At 51.3% G+C, this 22,316-nt stretch overlaps 1 protein-coding gene across 12 annotated transcripts in view; it reads left to right on the plus strand.

Moving 5' to 3' along the window:
* EVC (EvC ciliary complex subunit 1) overlaps positions 1–22,316 on the plus strand; it is a 67,030-nt gene that overhangs the window by 33,048 nt on the left and 11,666 nt on the right. For 11 of the 12 annotated variants that reach the window (XR_012131830.1, XM_073237864.1, XM_073237865.1 and 8 more), the window contains exons 9-16: positions 668–884; positions 3,075–3,223; positions 5,223–5,321; positions 7,779–7,991; positions 13,943–14,052; positions 17,712–17,922; positions 18,891–19,097; positions 21,458–21,602. Coding sequence is in view for 11 of the 12 variants with exons in the window: in XM_073237864.1 (XP_073093965.1) it covers positions 668–884; positions 3,075–3,223; positions 5,223–5,321; positions 7,779–7,991; positions 13,943–14,052; positions 17,712–17,922; positions 18,891–19,097; positions 21,458–21,602 (1,351 nt within the window). In the remaining variant the exon portion in view is untranslated. The remainder of the gene's footprint in view (positions 1–667; positions 885–3,074; positions 3,224–5,222; positions 5,322–7,778; positions 7,992–13,942; positions 14,053–17,711; positions 17,923–18,890; positions 19,098–21,457; positions 21,603–22,316) is intronic. The other variant, XM_073237867.1, reaches the window with a different exon arrangement.

The following is a 22,316-nucleotide window of genomic DNA, read 5'->3' on the forward strand; positions in this document are numbered from 1 at the left end:
CTTGAACGTGACCCGGGGTTCCTGTGGCCCCCCTGCTGGTCCCAACAACATCCGGGCTCATTGTGCAGCCTTCCTGAGCAGCTGCTCCCTGCAGACACCCACACTGACCTAGGGCACCCGCCCCTGCCTCTGCCAACCTTGTCCCTCCCAAGCCTGCCTTCCTACGCGATGATAACGGCAGGGCAGGGCGGGCCAGTTCTGAAGGCCGACCCCAGGCACACCCCTTAAAGCCAGTCTTGCCCTTGGAATCTCTTAAATCCTGGGACTCAAGCTCTCTGAGGCTTGAAAGCCAAGAACTATACCTTGGTTATTTCTCCCGAGTTCCATTTCCAGGGCTGTGGAGGACAAAGGCCCAGTGGGATGGGGAGGAGGACCGTTAGGAATTTCCCTCTGTGGCCAAGTGCAGGCACTGAATGCCTCTCCAGAGGAGCGCTCACGATGCACTAAGCACCATGTCACCCTGTGTCAGCCTTGCCACATCCCAGTGGGGGATGACTTCGTCCCCCTCTGAGGAGCGGCACAGGAGGCTCGGAAAGAGGGCCAAGTCATCTGTGCTCTGCTCACGGGGAGGTGGGGCGCCAGGACAGAGCCCCTTGCCATCCACAGACCTTTACGTCTGCGCCGACCCAGGATGTCCCATCCCGTCATCCCGTGTGTCTCTCCTTAGGACACCTTGGAGAGAACGCTGGGGCGGGCGCACATGGCAAAAATGATGGAATCTCTGAAGCTGCAAATCCAGGAGGAGACCAGATGCCGGCTGGCCGCCATCTCCCACGGCCTGGAGCTGCTGACCATCGAAGGGAAGCTCTCCGGGTGGCAGAAGGAGGAGCTATTGACCGAGCAGCACAAGGCCTTCTGGGGGGAGGCAGAACTCTTCAGCAGGGGTGAGCGAGCCAGGGCCTGGGGCGGGTGCAGTCCCTCTGGGGTCCCTGGTGCTGCAGGGCATGGGGGCCAGGGCTGGGGGCAGCCCTTGCAAGCGTCCCAGAGGAGGAGCAGCACCCGTGAGACCAGTGCCACCTGTGCCAGCCATCGACGATTCAGGCTGACGGGGGCCCTGGCGTCCTGCAGCAGAGCTACCTAGGACATGAGGAGGGCAAAGGAGGGTGGAAGTGCCAGCAGTGATGTGCCGCTCAGCTGCAGCCCGAGGCCCTGCACGAATCCCAGGCTGTGCTAAGCTGCAGGTGGGCAGTGGGCTTGAGTGGGGGGCAGGACAGGCAGCCCGACATGGCTGTTCCCGGCTCCGACCCTGGGAGGTGGGCAAGTCAGGGCTCGGCACATCAAGGGCATCTGAGACGCAGTCCAGGTCGTCACTAATGGGCCCTGTGAAAAGAAACTCAGGTCTTTTATTGGCAGGGAGGAAACTACTTCTGCAGCCAATACCAGCATCCTGGCGCCCCTGGCAGGAGACTCATCCACGTCCCCTGGGCTGGTTCAAGGCTGCATGAGCGTCCGGGGCCTGTCCGGGTCTCAGTCAGGACTATAAGGCATGGAATCTGTGTGCTGAACAGGTCCCACAGCAGGGCTGGGCACTGCAGGACCAGGGAGCCTCTAGGTGTCTCAGTCAGCTCGGGCACCCACCAGATGCCACAGACTTCAGGGCTAAAACAACAGACTTATTTTTTTCACAGTTCTGGAGGCTGGAAGTCCAAGATCAGGGTGCCAGCTGATTCCATGCTGGTAACAGCCTGCTTGCCGGCTTGCAAATAGCCACCTTTTAGCTGTGTCCTCACATGGCAGAGAGGGAGCTTTTGTGCGCCTCTTCCTCTCCGGGTTGTGACTGTCAGGGTTATGATTAGCCTTTTGGCCTCATTCAACCTTGATTACCTCCTTGTAGGCCCCATCTCAAATGCAGTCCCGTGCATGTAGATTCAGTGCATCCGTTTGCGGAACACAGTTCACTGCACAGCACCAGGTTTCCATAGCGGCATATGACCTGGTCCCCTCTGCCCTTTGGAGATGGGTCAGAGGGCAGGCCCTCAGCAATGGGACATCAGGACTCCAACCAGACCATTCTACAAGGTCCTTATGTCACTTGTCATCACAGCTTCTGTGCCCATGTGGAAGCATGCCATTGGCTGGCATGCTGGACCATATAGCACCCAAATGCATCTGGCCTCAGGGCCACTGGGTCATCACACAGTGGCCTGGGCTTCACTAGCTGGAAGAGACCCCACCAGCAGACAGCAGGAAGGATGCTGAAGGGCTTCCCTTGGCAGTCTGTTGAGCTTGGATGAGGTGGGGGAGGCAAAGAGATGGTCGGTGGACCGAGGACCCTGGGTTGGGGGGGCTCTGGTCTGTCCTGGTGACCTGCCTCCTCTCTCAGGAGCCTTCTCTGCTGGACACACTGCCCGCCCCCTCCTCCCCATCCCCTGCCACGTCTCTCCCCTAGCATGGCCCTGGCCCCGCCTGCTGCTGTTCTCGCCCTCCCTGACAGGCAGATCGGGAGCTGGGTTGGGCCCTGCTCACAGGCACAGCCCAGCACCTAGGTCTGTGCTTGGCTTGCCTCTAGCCAAGTGCCCTTGGCAGGCTGGAGGGGGTTTAGATCCCAGCCCCTGCTGGCTGCCTGTTCCCCTGCCCCTCCGTTCCCTCCTTCCTGCAGCTCCCAGCCCACCACCCTTCTGGTCTGCTCATCTGATCACCCGTCCTGTGGTTTCTAGGCCTGCTCCAGCCTGCGGTGTCACTGTCCTCCTGCACACTTGGGCTCCCGGTCCTCTCTGGTCCCCTCTGCTCCCTGTGCCAGCCACACCTCCCTCACCCTCTTCCCCAGGAAAATGCCTCTTTTTAAATCTCCTGGTCGGGTTGGTCGGCTGCCCTGCACAGCAGCTAAATAAACCTCTTGCGGCGTCCTGAGCCCTGGGCCCATGGGGAAGTGGGGGTCCCTTCGAATACCATGGGCCTGTGGGCTTTGAGGGGCTAGGGCTCCTAAGACTGGTGTTTGGAAGCACAAGTGCCTAGAAAATAGAACAAAAAGGGAAATGGAGTTTGCCCCTGTGACTCTTACGCACACAAGGAGCCACTGAAGGCATTGCCAGAAGACTGACCCGTGTTGTCCCTGTGGCTTTTGTCCATGTCAGAGTTTGTCCAGCGAGGCAAAGACCTGGTGAAGGTGTCGCTGGCTCACCAGGCAGAGGAGACGGCAAAGCTCACATTGGCCCAAGAAACAGAGCAGAGGAGCTTCCTGGCTGAGGCCCAGCTGACTGCCGACCCCGAAGAGTTCCTCCAGGTGACCCTGTCCCGAACCCCCCGAACCCCTGCCCCACTGACAGGCCCAGGCACTACCACCCGGGAGCAGCCTCTTGGGTCGAGCGGCGTGGCTCAGTTGCCATTACCATGCAAGGAAAGCCAGGGACTTTGGCATCTGCCAGACACGAGGTCAACTCTCTGGCTTCCACATGTCAGCCCAGTGACCTCAGCAAGTCCCTTAAGCCCTGTGTCCCCAGCTTCTTCATCTGTAAGCCAGTGATGACAGCAGCACCACCCTCACTGGGCTGCAGGGAAGAGGGGCAGGAGAGTCCATGGAGAGAGCTTTGCACACCCTGACGCAGGGGAGGGGGCAGCCAGTGTGCACCAAGGGGGTGCTGTGTGGACCAGAGGGCACAGGCATGTCCCTGGGGTATAATGCAAGCTCACACACCTCGAGATGGGACTTGGCTGGGCCAGGTGGCAAGCCCAGGGGCAGGGAGGACACTGCAGGTGGGGCTGAGTGGGCAGGACCAGGGACATGGCCAAGCTAGAAAAGGTCTTTGGTCTTGACTGGGAAGGGAACAAGGAGACCCTCAGGAGGTCAGGAAGCAAGACGTCACCTGCCTTGAGGGAAAAGAATGAGCTGGCACTGTGCAGGCGGGATGGGCCAGGACCCGCGGTTCTCATAGAGGGGGCAGGGTTCGGCCTTCCCCTCTGTACTCCCTGCTGACTGGCCGAGGCCAGGCCAGGGCTGCTTGGCTGCGGCCCTTCTGTGCGGTGGCTGAGCATCTGGGTGCTGGGGCCGCTGGCAGTATGCTGGGACACTGACTGCATCGCCAGCTAGCTGGGTGACCCTGGCACATTGCTCACCCCCGCCCCTGGCTTCCTCCTTTGTGCAGCAGGAACGATAGTGCCCCTCATGTGCTCGTTCGGATTCAGCAAGACTGGAAGGGCAGCCTGGCTGTGTGTCTGGGTTCCTCACTGGGGCCGCACTGGGGGCCGCTCCCTCGGCTCTCCCAGGGGGTCTGGATCCAGGCCGGGCTGGAGCTGTGGGCTCCGTCCTCCCTGGGGCCAGCGTGGTGACATCAGCACCACAGGGGAAGCCAGGGGAGGGGCCCCCCAAGGACGGAGGAGGGTCCTGCTGCCTCTCACTTCAGGCCCCTTCCAGTCAGACTGGCAGGGGAGGTGGGGAGGCTGGAGGGAGCAGAGAGGTGCTGTTTATATCTTCTAGAAGATCATTTGAAATCAGAGTGAGAAGACCTGGTATTACTGTTATTTGTCCCTCTGGGATTCCAGGCCCCTGTCTTGACTTCGCATGGCCCCACCCTGCGTGGGGAGAAGGTGACCAAGCCAGCTCAGGAAGGCAGGGTTGAAGGAGTGCCAAATGAATGCACACACACTCACGCCGCGGCTGTGTCCCCCCACATCCAGCCCGCAAGGCTCACCCTCTGCTCTGCCCCCGTCAAGGCCAGGTGGCCCCTTACTCCCTCCTGCGGCCGCTCCAGACTGTGTGGCTCCAGTCTTCCCTCCAAGGAACTGTCCTTGTCCTTGAAGACTCACCTTACCCGGCAGTTTTCCCGTGGACCCTAAGAGAAGCCCCCCTCGCCATCACTGTGCCCCTCTGGTAGTGTTGGGGGCCCTGACGTGCACGGGTGCTGCCCCGTCTCCCACTCAGAGCCCAGCCACATGGGCGCAGTGGGCCTGCTTGTTGCTGACTACATTGACCTCATGGCCCGTGCGCATTGGCCTGGCTAGGCTGTGGGCTCCACTAGTGGGTTTCCAGGGCCTGGGGGGTGGCCCCCAGCAGCTGAAGTCAGAGAATGACATCTGGGTGGTTTGTGGCCAAGTGGTCGCGTTTGCTGGTCTTACTTTAGTTTGCAAGCCGTGCAAGCCACGCGACGTCTCCGGGTCTCTGTTCCCTTGTGCACGACTCAGGGATGGACAGCTTCCAGTCTGAGAGGCAGGGGTCCGGTGGGGAGAATTTCCTGTGAAAAAAATCCTAATTTTTCTAATTGATTCAGCTTCTGTTTTACTCACAGGCTTTTCACGAGGTCCTGGAGAGGCACAGGTTGGCCCAGAGTTACCTGGAGGAGGAGGCGAACATAAGAAGCACCGAGGCCGTGGCTGCGCTCTGCCAGGTGTGTGGTCTCCAGGTGGGATAGGCAGACAACCCCAGTGCGTGTGTGCAGGAGAACCTCACCTCCTTCTGGGCGGGAGACTCCTCTGGCTGGGTGACTCAGGCAAGCCACATGCCCTCCACAGGTCCTGCCCGTGTCTCATACCAGGGGCGTATCTGAGGCACCTGCCGTTTCTAGGGTGCCTGGGACTCCCTCCTCCAGATGTCCCTGGAGGCAAAGGTTTTGGAAGTCAGTTCACCCAGGATGAAAAGTAGGCTTCGTTTGTGAGGTTGTCAGTATACAGCAGCGTCAGAGGACACTGTGGGCCTAGAACAGGGAAGCCTGGGTCCGATTGCCAGGACCACCTCTTCCTCCCTGGGCAACCTCTGGAATGGAATGGAGAGGTGCAGCCTGCCTCAAGGACACTGCGGCCCCAGAGGCCACACACGCCTCTGGGACGTGCCCTCTCTCAGACCTTGGCTGGGCACTGCCCACAGCCCTGTTAGCTCTTTAGGACTTCTGTGATGACTTAATAAACATTTGTCCAACTTTTCATTTCATTCCTCCTCAGCAGGGAGTTGGTCCAGATTACCTGGCTGGCCATTCCCAGTAGGATCACTAAATCGTCTAAAAGGATGTAAGTCCCTTATGCCCCTGTCATGGTCACTTTATTCTGAACAAAGTCCAGCTTGGCCATGAGCTTCTTAGAGTGGGGCATTCACTGTCTTTGATAAATATTGATTTGATTTAAATTTAACTTAGATATTCATTGAGCACACCAAGTATGACCTAGGTACAAGATACTAGGTGCTAAGAATGTGTTTATTTTTCTTTCAAAAGGCCAATTATCCTTGTAGCATATGGTTAAAAACAAGAGTCCTATAGTCCAGGGACCGGGACCCTCTGCAGACTGCATTGGGTCATCCATCCTCTCTGTGCCTCATTTCCCCATCTGTACAATGATCATAATTATAATAGAACATCTTCCTTAGACTGTTGGAAGGATTGAATGAGATAATACAAGAAAAGTGTTAATGACACTCTCTGGCACATGGTAGGAATTCATAATCATTACCAATTATGAAATTGTTGCCTGCTATTTTCCAGGTGCCATAAGAGGCCCTGCAGATGCTAAGGCAGGACTTTGCTCTTAGGAAGCCTCATGGCCCAGTCCGTGAGAAGGGCAGCAGAGCAGCTGGTGACCACACAGGATGGCAAGTGCTAGGAGGGTAGAAGCAAAGGATGGGCACCTCTGTTGGGGTCCCCGGGACACACTCAGGTTTGAAGATTTGCCAGGAGGACTCACGGGACCTAGTAGTTAGTGCCACCCATGCCAAGATTTATTACAGCAAAAAGGATTCAAAGCAAAATCAGTCAAGGGAAAAGGCACATGGGGTGAAATGCAGAGGAAACCAGGCCGAGCTTCCCGAATCTCTCCCAGCAGACTGGTGCTTAATCCCCCCACCCTGCCACAACGAGTTGCAATAACTCATGTCAAGTGTTGTCCACTGGGGAAGCTCTCCTGAGTTTAGGAGCCCCAGGTATTTATTGGGGGTAGGAGGCCAATCACATAGACACCCTCTGCCTGACATGTACCAAGATTCCAGACTCCCAGGAAGAAGGCAGGCAGGTGTTCGGCTTAAATCACACTGCCTAATTGAACCCTGCAGTCAGGAGGCCAGCCTGGGAGAGGAGACCCTAGAGTGAGTTTTGGAATATGTGCTGGGAATTCCCAGACAGAGCAGGGGGATGGGCATTCTATATTATGTCTGTGGGTGAAGCATTCAGGTGCTCGGCCTGGGAGGATGTGAGCGTGGGTGCAGATGTATCATGCGGCCTCCACCCTTGGGAAGCTGTGGGCTGGGAGGTGATGGATAAATTGTAGTTGAGACGCCTGGTGGGGCTGACCAAAGAGCTGTGTGGCTCAGGGTCAGAAATGCCCATGTTAGTCTGAGAGACCCAGGGATATTATCTAAGGGCTTTTGTTTTCCATAACTTAATGAAATACTTTTTAGAGAGAGACTAGAGTAGGGGAGGTGGGCTAAAGGGAACAGAATGGTGGGAATGAGGCAGGACCTCCTAGGAGGCCTGCCTAGTGACCTGGGTGGTGATGCACAGAGGCATTCCAAGCCGCTGGACCAGAATGACAGGAGGATCTGGGGCTTGTGCAATAACTCGCGTAAGGGTGGAGGACGGAAGGAGGTAGAGAAGCCGGCTGGGGTGGTGAGAATAACTTGACAGATGTTTGCAGGAGACCCTAGAGATTAAGGCCTCGTTGGGTCAGGAGGGCACATCTGGGGCTTGACTGCATGGAGGTGGGAGGCCTGGAAGGCAGGGGCGTTGCCCAAGATTGTGTGTGTGTATGTGTGTGTGATGTGAGAGTCATCTTTGCTGGATCCCCGTGTCTCGTGGGAAGCTCACACCCTGCCTGTAGTGAGGACAGAACTTGTAACCCCAGCGTGTGGCTCTTGGCCTCAGGAGCTGTTCCGTGGCACCGTGGAAACATTCCAGAAGTTTGTGGATGTCCTGTTCCTTCAGACGCTCCCGGGTGTGGCCGGCCTCAACGGGACAGAGTGTGAATACCTGAGGCAGGAAGTCCGAGAGAACACCGCCTGGCAGCTGGGGAAGTCGGATCGCTTCCGGAAACAGCAGTGGAAACTCTTCCAGGATCTCCTGGAGCAGGAAAAGCAGGTGCGGGCCATTTGCCAGACTGGGTCTAGAGGCTGCATTTTTTACACTTACGAAGACTGATGAGACATTTCGTTCATGGAACGTCCTCTAGGGCCTATGCGAGGCACTGTGTCAAGATGCTGGTTGCCGACCTTTCCCAACCAAGGCAGGGGGCAGAAGAGAGCAGAGCCCCCTCCGGGGATAGTAGGTGCGATAACACCTTCAGCTGATCCATCAGGAGAGGGCAGCAAGGCCGTCCCTTCGAATAATAGAAATCAACGACAGAAGGTGGTTCACAGGGGAGGGGCTCCTGTTTTTCAGGGAAGTCTGTCTCATTATTAAAAAACTAAAACTATGCATGAGGTGGATAGAATAATGTCCCCAAAGATGTCCACATCCTGATCCTTAGAACCTGTGACCGTGTCACCCAACTTGGCAAAAGGGAATTTGCAGATGAGATTAAATTAAGGGTTTTGAGATACGGAGATTAGTGTGGATTATGCAGGTGGGCCCAGTGTAACCACAAGGGTCCCCTACAAGAGTGGAGGGAGGTCAGAGTCGGAGGAGGCGAGCCAAGACCCGAGCAGCTGCTGGAACGATGCTGCCATTAGCCAAGGAGCGCAGCCTCTAGAAGCTGAAAAAGGCAGAACAGATCCCCCCCCACCCCCGGGGGCTCCAGAGGGGGCCAGCCCTCGATTGTGGCCCAGTAAGACCCATTTCAAACTTCAGAATTCCAGAACTGTAAGGTAATAAATTTGTGTTGTTTTAGGCCACAGTTTGTAGTAATGTCTAACAACAATAGGAAACTAATATACATTAATTTTAGTTAAATAATTTTTCTAATTTAAAAAAAGGAAGAATTTTAAATGTAAGAAACAACAAAATACACCCTCTCTCTCTTTCCTGCACGCTAGAGGCTCAGTGTCCTCGTATGTAGCAGTGGCCAAGCGACACAGTTCTGGCCTGTGAGACAAGGTGTGTCACCTGCAAAGAGCTTCTCCTAATGGAAAAGCCCAGTGCTGCCGGGAGAGGCCCCCCTCCCGCAGGTCCCCTGTTCTTCCCGCCCAGCGTAGGTGCTGAAAGGCCGGAGGGCGCCAGCCTGCTTGCACACAGAGGCAGATTGCCAGAGAGTGGAGGCTGACGTGCTCAGGATGGTGGGGCAGAGAGGCAGGCCGCCACTGTCCCAGCCCCTGATGGCCCACCCCAGGGGCTTGTCCTAGGAGAAAACCCTTGTCTCCTTGCTTGGGTAGCCACTTGGTTACAGAGAAGCTCTGCCTGATGCTGCTTCTACCCAGGGGTTCCACAGCAACACCCTGGAGCTGTCCAGAGGACCAAGTAAACAAAGACAAGCATTGTGTAGCCCCATGGCTGTGCACAGCCATGGGGCTGCACAGGGCCTAGTGCCCTGCCTGTCTATATTGCCAATGGGTTTTAGCCCTGGGCGAGTTCACTATGGATTCAATGACACCGAGGACTGACAATCAATGGAACGTTCTTAGGGTGAAAGGGTTTACACCCAACTTTATTCCCACAGTGGCAGGTCAATACCATCCACTCAGAACGAGTCTGTGTGCAGCAAGCCTGTCTCTGCACCTGCAGCCGTCTCAGGCTCTGTCCTTGGCACTGCCACCACTCCAGTCTCTGCTCTTCTGCAGCTGTGCAGTCACCCAGAGCACTGGGCAGAGCTCTTTTTATAGAGTCAATAACAATGCATTGCCCGCAGGTGTGCAGTGAGCCAGCCGACCAGGGCCAGGTGAGAATCCTGGCCACAGGAACCTTCACTTTATCCACACTCCACCCCTCCAGGATCCTCTCCTCTCAATCTATGTGCCCTCAATCTTCTGCTATGGTCCCTGTGCAAGGAAGCTGGAGCATTGTAACCAAATTCCATAACAACATAATGCAATATACAAATAACAAAAATTAGGACAAAGTATAATAACCCTCAAGCCTGAGAAAATCCATTGCCACCAAGTGGTCACCCTGGCTGTGTTCAAACCAGTTCCACTGAAATGAGTTAACCAAAGGGACCGTGGGAGGGCCTTACCCACCTTCTCCAGCCTGTCCAGCAGAAAGTCCTGCAGACACACAGGCCGATCCCGCCGCCCTGGCCCCAACTGCTGCCATGGCTCCAGCAAGGGGCCACCTGGCCCTCCATCCAGTCTCCCTCTGTCTGCTCCTGTCTTTATCACATCAGCCCACACCTGGGTCCTCGTGACCTTCACGGGCCCTTTAAATTCTCCCTCCGAGTGTCAGACCGTATTTCCTTCTGTGCTTTCAGTGCTTGAGGCTAAGGATAGGAGTGGGGCATGGGGCGCTCCCTGACCTGGGGAGGGGGCTGCAGCTCTCCTGGAGGAACCCGCCGCTGCCGAGGTTTTGTTTTCTTTCAGGCTTTCCCCCAGCTTTCAACCAGGTAGGGTTTCAACTGAGGAGGGGCTGATGCCTCCTGCACCGGCAGGGCCCCCATCCCCACCTGTTGTGAAACCTTCACTCCATCCCCAGGCTGAGGGCCCCACTACACCCTTCACCTGCCCCTCAGCACCTGGCAGCCTGCGCTCTCAGGCTCCTTCTCTGGCCACTACTTCTCAGGTTACCATGATCCTTTACCATGTCCACACACCTCAGTGATGCCATTTCAGCCACAAATTTCTTACCTCCACAGCAGCACCTCGCAGCTCAGGTCTCGTGCTCTCTTCTCGTGCTTCCTGCAGGAGGGCGTCTTTCTCCCTGCGGCCTTTCTCAGTACTGTGTGGAGAAAACTGTTCATGGCTCCCGCCGCCTGACGGGCGCTCTGTTTCTCAAAGGGCCTACTTACTATACCAAGGGCCTGTCCTGCTGCCTCAGGCGTCACCTCCACCCCTTGCCAGCCTCGGGGTGGGGCCCAGTCCTCCAGGAGGCAAGCCACGTTGGACCACATGTCCACTCGGGGACACTCAGATGTACCCCAGTCCATAGGGGCAGCCGTGGGCACACTCTCCCATGAGGCAGCCCGTTCTATTCCTCGGTCAACAATGAATCCTGCTGACTGTCACCAATTGTCTTGTCAATGGCTTTCAGCCCCAGGCAAATTCACTATGGATTCAGTGAGACCGAAGAATGACAATAGAACATTCTTGGGGTGAAAGGGTTATACCCAACTTTATTCCCACGGTGGCAGGTCAGTCACTAGAATCCCGTCCACTCAGAGCAAGTCTGGGTGCAGCAAGCTGGTCTCTGCCTCTGGGCCTTTCTGCCCCCGCAGCCGTCCCAGTCTCTGTCCTCAGCGCTGCCACCACTCCAGCCTCTGCTCTGCAGCTGTGCGGCTGTGCTGCCATGTCACCCAGAACACTGGGCGGAGCTCTTTATATAGAGTCAACAGCAACGTACTGCCCACAGGTGTGTAGTGAGCTAGCCAACCAGGGCCAGGTGAGATGCTGGCCACAGGAACCTTTACTTTAACCACACCACACTGTCAGATTGATCAGACTGCTTCTAGTCATTTTCAGTGTTCCGCCAGCTGCATCCTGTTGTGCTGTCATCAGTAGCTTGTCTGTTTCCTGCATTTGCCTCTAAGTTTCTGGAGGAAGCAACACTGCTGTTCCTTTTTACATTGCCTTGTTCAAAGCCCAGGGGTTGGGATAAAATAAGTGCTTAGGAAACATTTGCTCTATTTCCATCAATGATAATGCAGCTTTGGAAATTATGACGGGGTCACCTTGACCCTGTAGTCTTCCAAGGGATGAAAATGAAGCAGAATTCATCTGATTCATACCAATCTGGGCCTCAGACCACTTAATTTATATTTTCTAGAGAAGGTGGGGAAACTTGGGTCCGAGAGTCTAATGTCCGTTGATGTAGCCATGCCCACCCCCCACCCCCACCCCAGATGGCGGTGATGGCTCTTCAGGGACAGCTGCAGTTTGCAGACAGGCCTCTGATTTTGGAAGCTGAATGCTTGGGTTTGAACCAGAGCAACTCCATCAATGGGCTGGGTGACTTTAGCCAGTCAGCTGACCTCCCATAACTCTGGGGTTTTGCACAACCTGCTAAATGCCTCAGAACTTCAGCTTCTATTTGAAAAATAGGGATCAAAATACCCCAACAGGGTTGCTGTGAGATAATTGAAGTTAAGGCTTTTTGCACAGTGTTTAATCACTTAATGGTGCTGACATTGAAAAAATCAAGGACTTTATTTCCAATAAATTATGAGACAAATACCCATGATTCATCTAAAACCCTCTGGTTACAAGTCTTAAGCTTTTTTCAGCATACCAGATAATGCATAGCTTCTGGTTCTCGTTTTTTACTTATTTGGTTTGTAAGTATATGAATACGTGTGAATTTTCCATGGCTTGTGTAGAATTATTGCAAGAAGAGTTTTGCATGCAAGAAGCAAGCAAAATAGTTAATGACCTCATCAACTGATTAAATAAGTATGACCCAAGACTGTTTTCCCAAGGTATATATGTCATAATTAATCTACTGACTGATTAATTGCCATAAATTACCACAAGGTATTTAGAGATCCATGTTCTCTCACATTCCATTTTTCCACTGTGATGATAAAAATGAGGGTTGAACTTTCTGTGGATCAGATGAAAATTTAGTCATGAGAAGAAAAGCACCCACAAAACTACTCATAGAACATCAAGCGCAAACCCAGACTGTGACATTCATATCCCACATTGTTTTCTACTCAAAGGCCTTGGTAATTTCATATTCTATTATTCAGGGAAGTTATCAGTATTACAGAATCTGTCAGTTACACAATTGGAACCGTTTGTAGAATGGTGGTTCTTAAAATGTAACTAAACCTATAAAATTCAGGTTTCTAGGCTTCTTCCCAGTCCACTATGTTAGTTACAGAAATGCTTAATGCCCCCCAGAGATGTCCCTGTCCTAATTCTCAGAAGCTGTGAATATGTTATGATGGAAGTTTCTAACACCCCATCTCAATTACAGAGAATGATAGACAGATTGGGTCGTAAGTCAGGCCGTAACAATAAGATCTGAAAAACACAATCAGTGGGGGTGCTTTAATGCCCTTACATAGAATTCTTCTGTATGGTATGAATGTTTCCATGGAAAAGCCAAAAGAATCTACAAACTATCACAACTATTACGATTGCTCAGTAAGCTTGCAGGGTGCAAATCGGTATCCCCATCCAGTAGATCTCCTACGCACCCCAACACCTTGATAAGATAAAGATCCTTTTCAGAATCAGAGCTGTAGGGTGCCTAATAATAAATCTGACCAAGGCATCTAAGAGCTTTATGGAGAAGTTTATAAATATTATTGAAGGCATAAAGACGAGAAAAATGCCATGTTCTTGGATGGGAACACTCAATTTTGGAAAGATGGTGGTTCTCTCCAAACTAATCTATAAATTCAGTCCAGTTCTAAAATCCAAACAAGATGTTTTCCTCCACTTGATAAATGGGTCCTTAAGTCTGTAGTGCTATATTTCATAAACTAATCCTAAAATTCAAAAGCAAGGCAACCCAGACTCACTAGCACAGTTATTTATGAAGGAATATGGGCGGCCTTGCCTGGCAGCTGTGCAGTCTTGCTCTAATGACAGCTATTAAAACAGTGTAATTGGTGCAGAAAAAGAAAGACCCACAGAATAAAAGAAAGAGTCTGGAACAAGATACATGTGTATATGGAAACTATGTCAAGACAAGGTGGCATGACAGGCTGGTGATAAAAAAATTAATTATGTCATAAACAGTGCTGAGACAATTAGTAACCACTTATACTGAGAAAATTAGACCCTATCCTCATGCCACAGAAAATAAATATTGCTTTAAGATGTAAATGCGAATGGAGAAATTTAAAAATCTTCAGAAGCAACTTTTATAAGAGAAAAATTTGAATGACATCAGGGGAGAACAGGATTTTTTTAAAAAAAGAAACAAGATGCATGTTCCAATGAAGCAGGGATGGGTAAAATGAGCTTGAGTTCACCTCGTCCCTCTGTTCTGGGGTTCAGGTGTGGATGGAGGAGCACGCTTTGTCCACCGTGCTGCAGACACACATCCAGGAAGGCCACGACAGCACCATCCACCGAGTCTTGGACCAGCTTGGTGGCCTCAGTGAAGAGTGAGTGCAGCCTTCTGAAGGGTCAGGGCCCGTGTCCTGTGTGGTACGCCATTCTCCCCTCAGTGTTTTCCTCTGTAGGGTGGACACGTAACTGCCCCCTGCATCTCTTACAAACTGGTTTTGAGACAAAGGAAATTGTAAATGTAAATATGGAGTAGAGAGATAGCTGAGTGCATGGACAAAGGCTTAGAATCGAATTGATCTGGGCAAATGACTTACCCTTTCTTATTCTCAATTTCCTCATCTATAAATGGGGCTAATATTATCTACTTTACAGAACTGTCTTTCAGAGGAATTTTTTAACACCATTTTTTAGGTAAAATTTATGTATATTATTTTAAGTGTACAATTCAATTACTTTGAGCAAATTTACAGAGCTCTGTACCCATCACCATGATCCAAATCTAGAACAGTTCCATCACCCCAAATAGACTCCTTGTGCCCCTTTTCAGTCACTCCCCATTTATTGATAAATGTATATTTTTTATATCTTTTCTGTAGCTATTAGTGAAGTATCACTTTTTTCAGCTTACTGAAAAACATTTTTTTTTCCTTTTTTTCATATGAGAAAAGTTATTTTGATATAGCCATTTTTCTAGTTGCCCAGCCTTTTCCAGGAACTAATTTGTGTGTACATCAAGGTGCAGGTGGATAACTATTACATGCTCATACAGAAGAAGTGTCAGGAGAAGATGGAAACAGGGCACACCCGTGAGCCCTGCCAAGGACAATAGTGAGCAATCAGAAGATTCGTCTGGCTTGAAAGTCTGTGTCTTTTAGTTATACTAACAGTTAATTGCACATTTATATTTAATGTAAATCCTAATGCTAATGTATTTGGATTTTTAACCTAACATCTTACTGTTTGTTTTATTTTTGTCCGCTCTGTTCTGTGTTCCTTTTTCTCACCTTTCTTGCCTTCTTTTGGATTAGGTGTTTATTTATTATTCTTTCTTTTCCTCTTTTTTGGCTTGTTAGTTATATATTCTTTTACTATCCTTTTTGTGGTTCAATATTTTTAATTGCATCTGTGATATGTCAAAATCTAATATACATTAATGTAGTTTTTCTTCCAAGACAGTGCAGACACCTTAGAACACTTCAATTCCACTTACTCCTCCCCACAGATTATGCTTTTCTTAATGGGTATTTTATTTGTCTCTATATTTTAACCCTATGAGATATTATTATTGTTGTTGTTTTATGCGATCAGTATTCATTTAGATTTACTCACACATTTACCCTTACTGTTGCTCTTGATTCCTTCCTGTATCTTTAAGCCTCTATCTAGGATTATTTTCCTCTATGTGAAGGTTCTTTGTATTTTAGATCTGCTAGTGACCAATTCTTTTAGGTTTTGTTTGTCTGAAAAAATCTTTATTTTTGAGGAATATTTTCGCTGGGTATAGAATCCAAGTTTGGTTATTACTTTAAAAATATTTTTAAAGATAATCTTTTGTCTTCTGATTTCAGTTGTTTCTAGCTGCTTTTAAGATTTTCTTTTGTTCTTTGATTTTCATCCACTTACTGATAGGAGTGAACATGTACTTGGTCTGGTGTGCATTTCTTGTTAGTCTAAGAAATCTGTAGTGCTTCTTGAATCTGTGACTTGGTGTCTTTCATCCGTTTTTGAAAATTCTGTCCTTATCTCTTTAAATATTCCATTTACCCATTCTCTCCCTACCCCTTCTGGGGCTCCAATTATATATTTATTAGACCTTTTTACCTTATCCTGTATGTCTTACATGTTCTTCTAAGTTTTTCATTCTTTTGTTCTCTGTGGCCCAGTCTAAGTACTTATTTTGAGCTATCTTCCAGTTAGTGCTCACTTCAGCTATGTCATTTCTGCTGTTAAATCCATCTCCTGAGTTTTTTTTAAATTTTGATATCATTAATCTACAATTACATGAAGAACTTTATGTTTACTAGGCTCCCCCCTTCACCAAGTACCCCCACACACTCCATTAGTGTCACTGTCCATCAGCGTAGTAAGATGCTGTAGAATCACTACTCGTCTTCTCTGTGTTGCACAGCCCTCCCCGTGCTGCCCCCACACTATATATGCTAATCGTAATGCCCCCTTTATTTCCGCCCCCTTATCCCTTCCTTCCCACCCATCCTCCCCAGTCCCTTTCCCTTTGGTAACCTTTAGTCCATTCCTGGGTTCTGTGAGTCTGCTGCTGTTTTGTTCCTTCAGTTTTTCTTTGTTCTTATACTCCACAGATGAGTGAAATCATTTGGTACTTGTCTTTGTCCGCCTGGCTTATTTCACTGAGCGTAATACCCTCTAGCTCCATCCATGTTGTTGCAAATGGTACATCTCCTGAGTTTTTAATGTCAGTTACTGTGTCTTCATTTATAGAATTTTCATTTGACTCTTTTTGTAGTATTTAGTTATCTCCTGAATTTCTTCATCTTATCATTTAATTTCTTAAACATATTCATTGTAATTATTTTAAAGTTCATGTCTGATTATTCCAATATCCAGCATTTTGTGGATATGTTTCTGTTGTTTGCTTTTCCTCTTTATTTTTGGCCAACTCCTACCTGTTTGCAAGTCCGGTTATATTTACTGAATGCTGGAAAATTGTGATAGGAAATTGTAGATAATCCAAGACTTTGAATGATGGGATCTTCCTCCAGAGAGGCTTTCTCTTCTAGCAGGAATTTCAGATAGTAGCAGATCAGCTATTCCATTTGTGAATTTAGTTGGTTCAAAATCAAAACATTGTAAGGATGATTCCATAGTCTTAGGATGAGGGCCCCCCACTGAAAGCCTGGGGTGTTTGCCAGGTCTCTCCTCCTTGGTAGGCTGATTTTCACTGCTCTGTTCAGTTTTTCAGGCTGCCAGCAAATACCTCAAGCTACAAAACCAGTGTTGGAGCTCTCTGGCAGACCAAGGGTTTCGTTTGAGTCACTGAGATAGGAACTCAAAAATAGCTCAAGATTTCAGTTTTGGATATGTTCATTTTCAGGGTTCTGTAAGAAATTCAAGTGGCCGTGTACTGAAGGCAGCTGCACATATGCATCTGAAACTTGGGGTAGGATGTGATAAAGTTAAAAAGGTTATAAAAAACAGATGGCTGAATAGGCGAGCACCCATGTCTCACCAAGGCAGCAGAAAATGGGGTAACTCCAGCCTACCTCCTGGAAGTGCTCCCTATGGAATGGGACGATTTGGGGAATTTCTTGATAACTCAGTGTATTAGGATTGTCCCAAGGACAATGTGTACTTTCAGTCCTAAGTCTGAAGGCTTGAGAACCAGGAGCGCCAGTGGCCTAAGTTCTAGACTGAAAGTCAGTAGTCTCAAGACCCACAAAGAGCTGATGTTTCAGGTCAAGTCCAAAGGCAGGAAAAAATCCCATGTCCCAGCTGAATGCAGTCCTGCAGAAGGAGTTCCCTCTTACTGTGGGGTGTCAGCTTTTTCTTATCTGCAGGCTCCAAACTGATTGAATAAGGCCCACCCACATTCGAAAGGGCAATCTGCTCTACCCAGTCTACTGGTTCTAATGTTAATCTCATCCAGAAACACCCAGAATAATTTTTGACCAGATGTTCATGCACCACGTGGCCCATTCATACTGACACATAAAATTAGCCATCGCACTCGGTGAAGCCAAGAGCACCGACTCCAGCCCCCTGCCCGCTTTCATCAAAGGTCCACACGGCGCATCCTGCAGGGGCATGACCTGCTCCTGCGCTCGGCCCTCCGGAGGCTGGCCCTCCGTGGCAGCGCCATCACCACCCTGGCCCAGATGAGGCTGTCGGGGAAGAAGAGCCTTCTCCAGGAGCTGCGTGAGCAGCACGCCCTTGAGCAGGCCCCCTCCCAGTGCCTGGACGAGCATCAGTGGCAGCTGCTCGGAGCCTTGGTAAGATGGGCATCTCAGCCCCCCACCATCCTAGACAGGCAGTGCACCTCGACTGGGTTCCCAGTTCAGCCATGTTTGCCCAAACCCGAGTCCTGCCACCCCTGTGGTTGCAGGGGGTGGCGGACAGGGGCAGCCCTGCATGGTGTTGGAACAGGGCACCCATGTGCCAGAAGGCTGTAGTGTGTGCTATAGGGAGAATTATGCTAAAAATGCACATGAAATCAGAGCACAGATAGGTACAGTCATCCTCAGGGGGTTGGAGGAAAGTTTTAAGGTTTTAATAAATTGAAAGGAAGAATTTGTAAATTGCAGGGCTGGGATTTAAACCCAAGCAGGCTGAGTCCAGGTCTTACGTAGCTACTGAATTATAGGACCAGCTGATGTTTTCTGACTCACTGATGAGGGATAAACTCAGTCTCTTACTCTGCCCAGAAAAGCTTGGTGGGAAGCAGGCAGGGCTTGTTGCCTGGCTCTGACTCCCCCACCTTCTCCGACTCGTTCCTGCCCAGACAGGCTATCCCTTGGGCCCCACGTGCCCTGCCCTGGCTCCCATGAAGTCCCGGACTAGTCTCAGACTCAGATCTGCCTTCAAAACCCGGCTCTACTTTTAGAAAGTTACTTAATGTCTCTGAGCCTCTGGCCTCATCATTCCTAGTATTTAGGCCTTCCAGTGTTCTAGAAGAAAGAAGAAATGTGTGTATGTGTGAGAGGCACAGCTGGCACTGGGTACAGAGTTGGTGCTCAATAAATGCCTTAGTGGGGGTCTTCAGCAGACACCCAGGCACATATCCCTTGCTGACTTTCGTAAGCCCAGAGGTCCCCTTTCTGCCTCTTCTCCATCCCTTCCCTCACCTTCCTGGGGTCCCGGGCAGGGCCAACCCCATATCCTGGCCCTGGTCCTGGCCCTGGCCAGGGTGTCTGTGCAGGAAAGCGGGGGACTTCTTCCCCTCCTGCCCTGTTCTTTCCAGGAGGCCCGCGTTCTGGAGGAGACCAGCCGGCTGGAGGAGGAGGCTCAGCAGATGCGTCTGCAGCTTCAGCAGCAGCTCCTGGCCGAGGCTCAGGAGGTCGGGCAGCTCCTGAAGCAGCACACGGAGCAGGCCATCGGGCAGGCGCTGCTGGGCCACGCACGGAACGTGGCCACCAAGAGCCGGGCCAAGGACAGGGATGACTTCAAGGTACGTGCCAGCCTTGGCCCCAGGGAGCCTCAGGAGCAGAGGGGTTGGGGTGGGGTGGGGGGCCGGGGCAGACCCGAGGCAGGGTCTGCACAGAGCAGAGGCATGCATCCTCGCCACACCCTGCGCCAGAGCTCCTGGCCTTGCAGAGGTTACCCGGCTTCTTGGGACCTCCTTTTCCTCATCCACAAGAGGGCATCACCTCCCTTACAGAATGGTGAGGCTTCTGCCTACCGCTGCCCTGTGGCACGGCATTCCGAGCACTGGCTTGGCCCGCACAGCCACTCTAAGAGGTCCCACCCGGACCTCCCTGGTCAGTGGCAGACATGGGATCTGAACCCAAGCCCCTCTCCCAGGGAGAAACGTGGGCCTTCCCTGCCCCCCGGCCGCCTCTGCAGAGGCAGCTGAGCAACGCAGCTAAAACCAGCATGGCTGATAGGCGGTGACTTACTCGCTGGGTCATCCACGATGACAGACCACAGGGATGGAATTAACAGTGGCGTTAGCAGCATGCGCGTGGCACTTCTCCATCTTCATGCTTTTGCCCACCTCGTCTCATGGGGCTCTTACCACAACCTGTGCACAGCCAGAGTAAGTCTTCTCCCCACTGTTCAGGAGGGAAAACTGAGGCTTATCACTGGGCAAAAGACATGCTTAAAGCCTCGCAGCTGTAGTGAGTGGCAAAGGGGACGGGAGCCGGCCATGCCCTGTGCGGCCACAACATTCCCTGCTTCTCCGTGGCTGCCTCCTGACTCAACCCATAAGGAAGGGAGAGACACCCCCACTCGCTGTAGACAGTTACAGAAAGAGTGTCTGTGGTCGGCACACAGGGGAGGTGTTGCAGCCGGCTGGCATTCTGATGGGCCAAGAGTCCTTTCAGTGAAATAAGGTCACTTTACTCATATACCCAGCAAAGAGGTTGGACCCATTTCTGTGACACCCCATCATTCCAGATTATCTCAGCCTTGCCAAGGGCCTTCCAGACATCAGGACTGTGCCTAACATGTGACATTGGGAAGGTGACCTCCTTGCCCCCAAATTCTACAACTCGTATCTATCAAATGCTCGTTGCATGAACATGGAGTGAAGCATGAGCATATTTTGATGGAAGCAGTACACCAGCCAGGAAAGCCGATGAGGAGAAGAGAAGCGAGGCCAGGACAGAGGCCTGGGGAGGGAAGGATGGGTGGGACGCAGAAGACAGGTGGCAGGAAGACAGGCGGACAGAGGCGTGATGGTGCTGGCGGGTTCGCTAACTTGAGCAGGAAGGAGAGTGATTTCCTGTCTCCTGGAGTCCATGTTCCAAGTGAAATTCAGAGAAGGCACTCGCCGTCAGTGAGGGCACCTGTCCCGGCATGCACGGCCAGAGCCCGCTCGGCGGGTGGACTTGGAGCCCCGTCTGGCTCTTTGGGAGGTCAGGCAGAGTGGGAGAGAGAACCAGCCACAGCGAGGGATGGGCAGGGCCCTGGGAGTGGGCACCGGCTCGGACCTGTGCTGCCAGCCTAGGCTGGCACTCCCTTCATCCCCGCAGCCTTCGCCCGTACTGATGGAATCAGCATTTCTCAGACAGTACTGTGCAAATAAAGTGAATTGTGCAGCCCCCAGAACTTAACCAATCACTCAACATAATTTTTAAAAATGGGCATTTTCTTCTTGCCCAAAGCCTGGAACCATTTAATAAATGTTGAAGTAGAGAGAGACTTTTGAGTCTGCCTTCTGCCCATCACCTTACAAAGTAAAGGATGGTGACTTAGCCAGCACACAGCCAGCACATCCCCGTGACGAGCATTTCCTCTCTGTCCTGCTTAGAGGCTGAAGGTGTATCATTTAAGAATGCATCATTGCTGCAAGTACCAGAAAGCCTACCAAAATGGCAAATAAATAGAGGTTCCTGATCCCATATAGGCAGTGTGGAGGGAGGTGGTTCCAGGCGGGCACTGAGGCTCTCTGATGGGACCAAGGGCCAGGCTTTCTGATCCACCATTCTTGGTGTTAGTTTTTTGCCTCATATCTCAAAGTGGCCACTGCCCCTCCAAACATCAGGCCTTGCCTTCCAGGCAGGAAGAGGGAAACAGCAAAGTCTTATACCCACACCAAGGCTTTGCCTTTGTGTTCAGAAAAGGAAGGCTTCCCAGCAGACTTTCCCTAACATGGCAACTCACTGGACAGAACTGGGTCATGGAGCCAGCCCCAGACCATCCTTAACCAAAGAAAATAAGATCATCAAGACTGGTTTAAACCGACCACACACCTTCTGCTGCTCCCTGACCAATCAGGGCTGGGAGTGGGTGGGACATAAGAACCAAGGAAGGAAAGTGGGGGCCACGCGTGACCCCCCTGCTGAGTCTCCCTCCCGCCCACAGAGGTCACTGATGGAGGCGGCTGTGGACAGCGTGTACGTAACCAGCACTGGCGTCAGCCAGCTCGTGCGAGAGTACTACCGGCAGATTGGGGGGGCCATGCAGGCCCACGAGGAGAGGACAGCGCAGCATCTGAAGGCTCTACACGGTACGCAGCCCGCTGCTCGGAAGCCCGCGTGCAAGGAGCCATATGTGCTCTTAGGATGGGACAAAATGAGATGGTGCGTTTTTCAAATTTTGTTTTTGGGGATTTAAGTTTTTAAAATGTTTCACTTATTTATTTATTGCCTGCTTTGTCCCCCAAAGGCTTTTTAAGAGGCATTTAAAGAAACATATACATAAAGTATGATAGGATTTTTTTTTAAAGATAAATCAGGACAAAGACAAGGACAGGTCAGGGAGCTAGAGTTAGGGTGAGGTCATTATCTGGGACATATGCCATCACATCCCTATGTAGTGGTGACATGGTTTTGGCTCTGGACTTCCTGGTGGCCAAAGAGAAGTAAACTTCATCCGTTGAAGCTGTCACAGCGACCTTGAGTAAGAACAGACCAGTGGCTTATAAATTGCCCAAAGACCCAGAGAACTTTCCCCCTCGGGCTCTCGTAAGAGGCCACCCCACGTGATGGAATACACAGTATCCCGATGACCAGCAATAACGTGCGTATGACAATAGACAAAAGCCAGTGTCTTGAAGGGCTCTTCTGTGACATCTTTCCCTCCATCTAGGGCTTCAGAACAGGCTGGAGTCCCACATCCGCTGATGGGCTTTGCCTGTATTGTCCAAGGATTGGCGTTGAACCGATGCCTAGATGAATGATGGGCGGCAGGTCCTGGGGACAGTCTTCTGTGAATCTCGTTT

The sequence above is a fragment of the Manis javanica genome, chromosome 5, assembly GCF_040802235.1.
Source record: "Manis javanica isolate MJ-LG chromosome 5, MJ_LKY, whole genome shotgun sequence".
Lineage (NCBI taxonomy): Eukaryota > Metazoa > Chordata > Mammalia > Pholidota > Manidae > Manis > Manis javanica.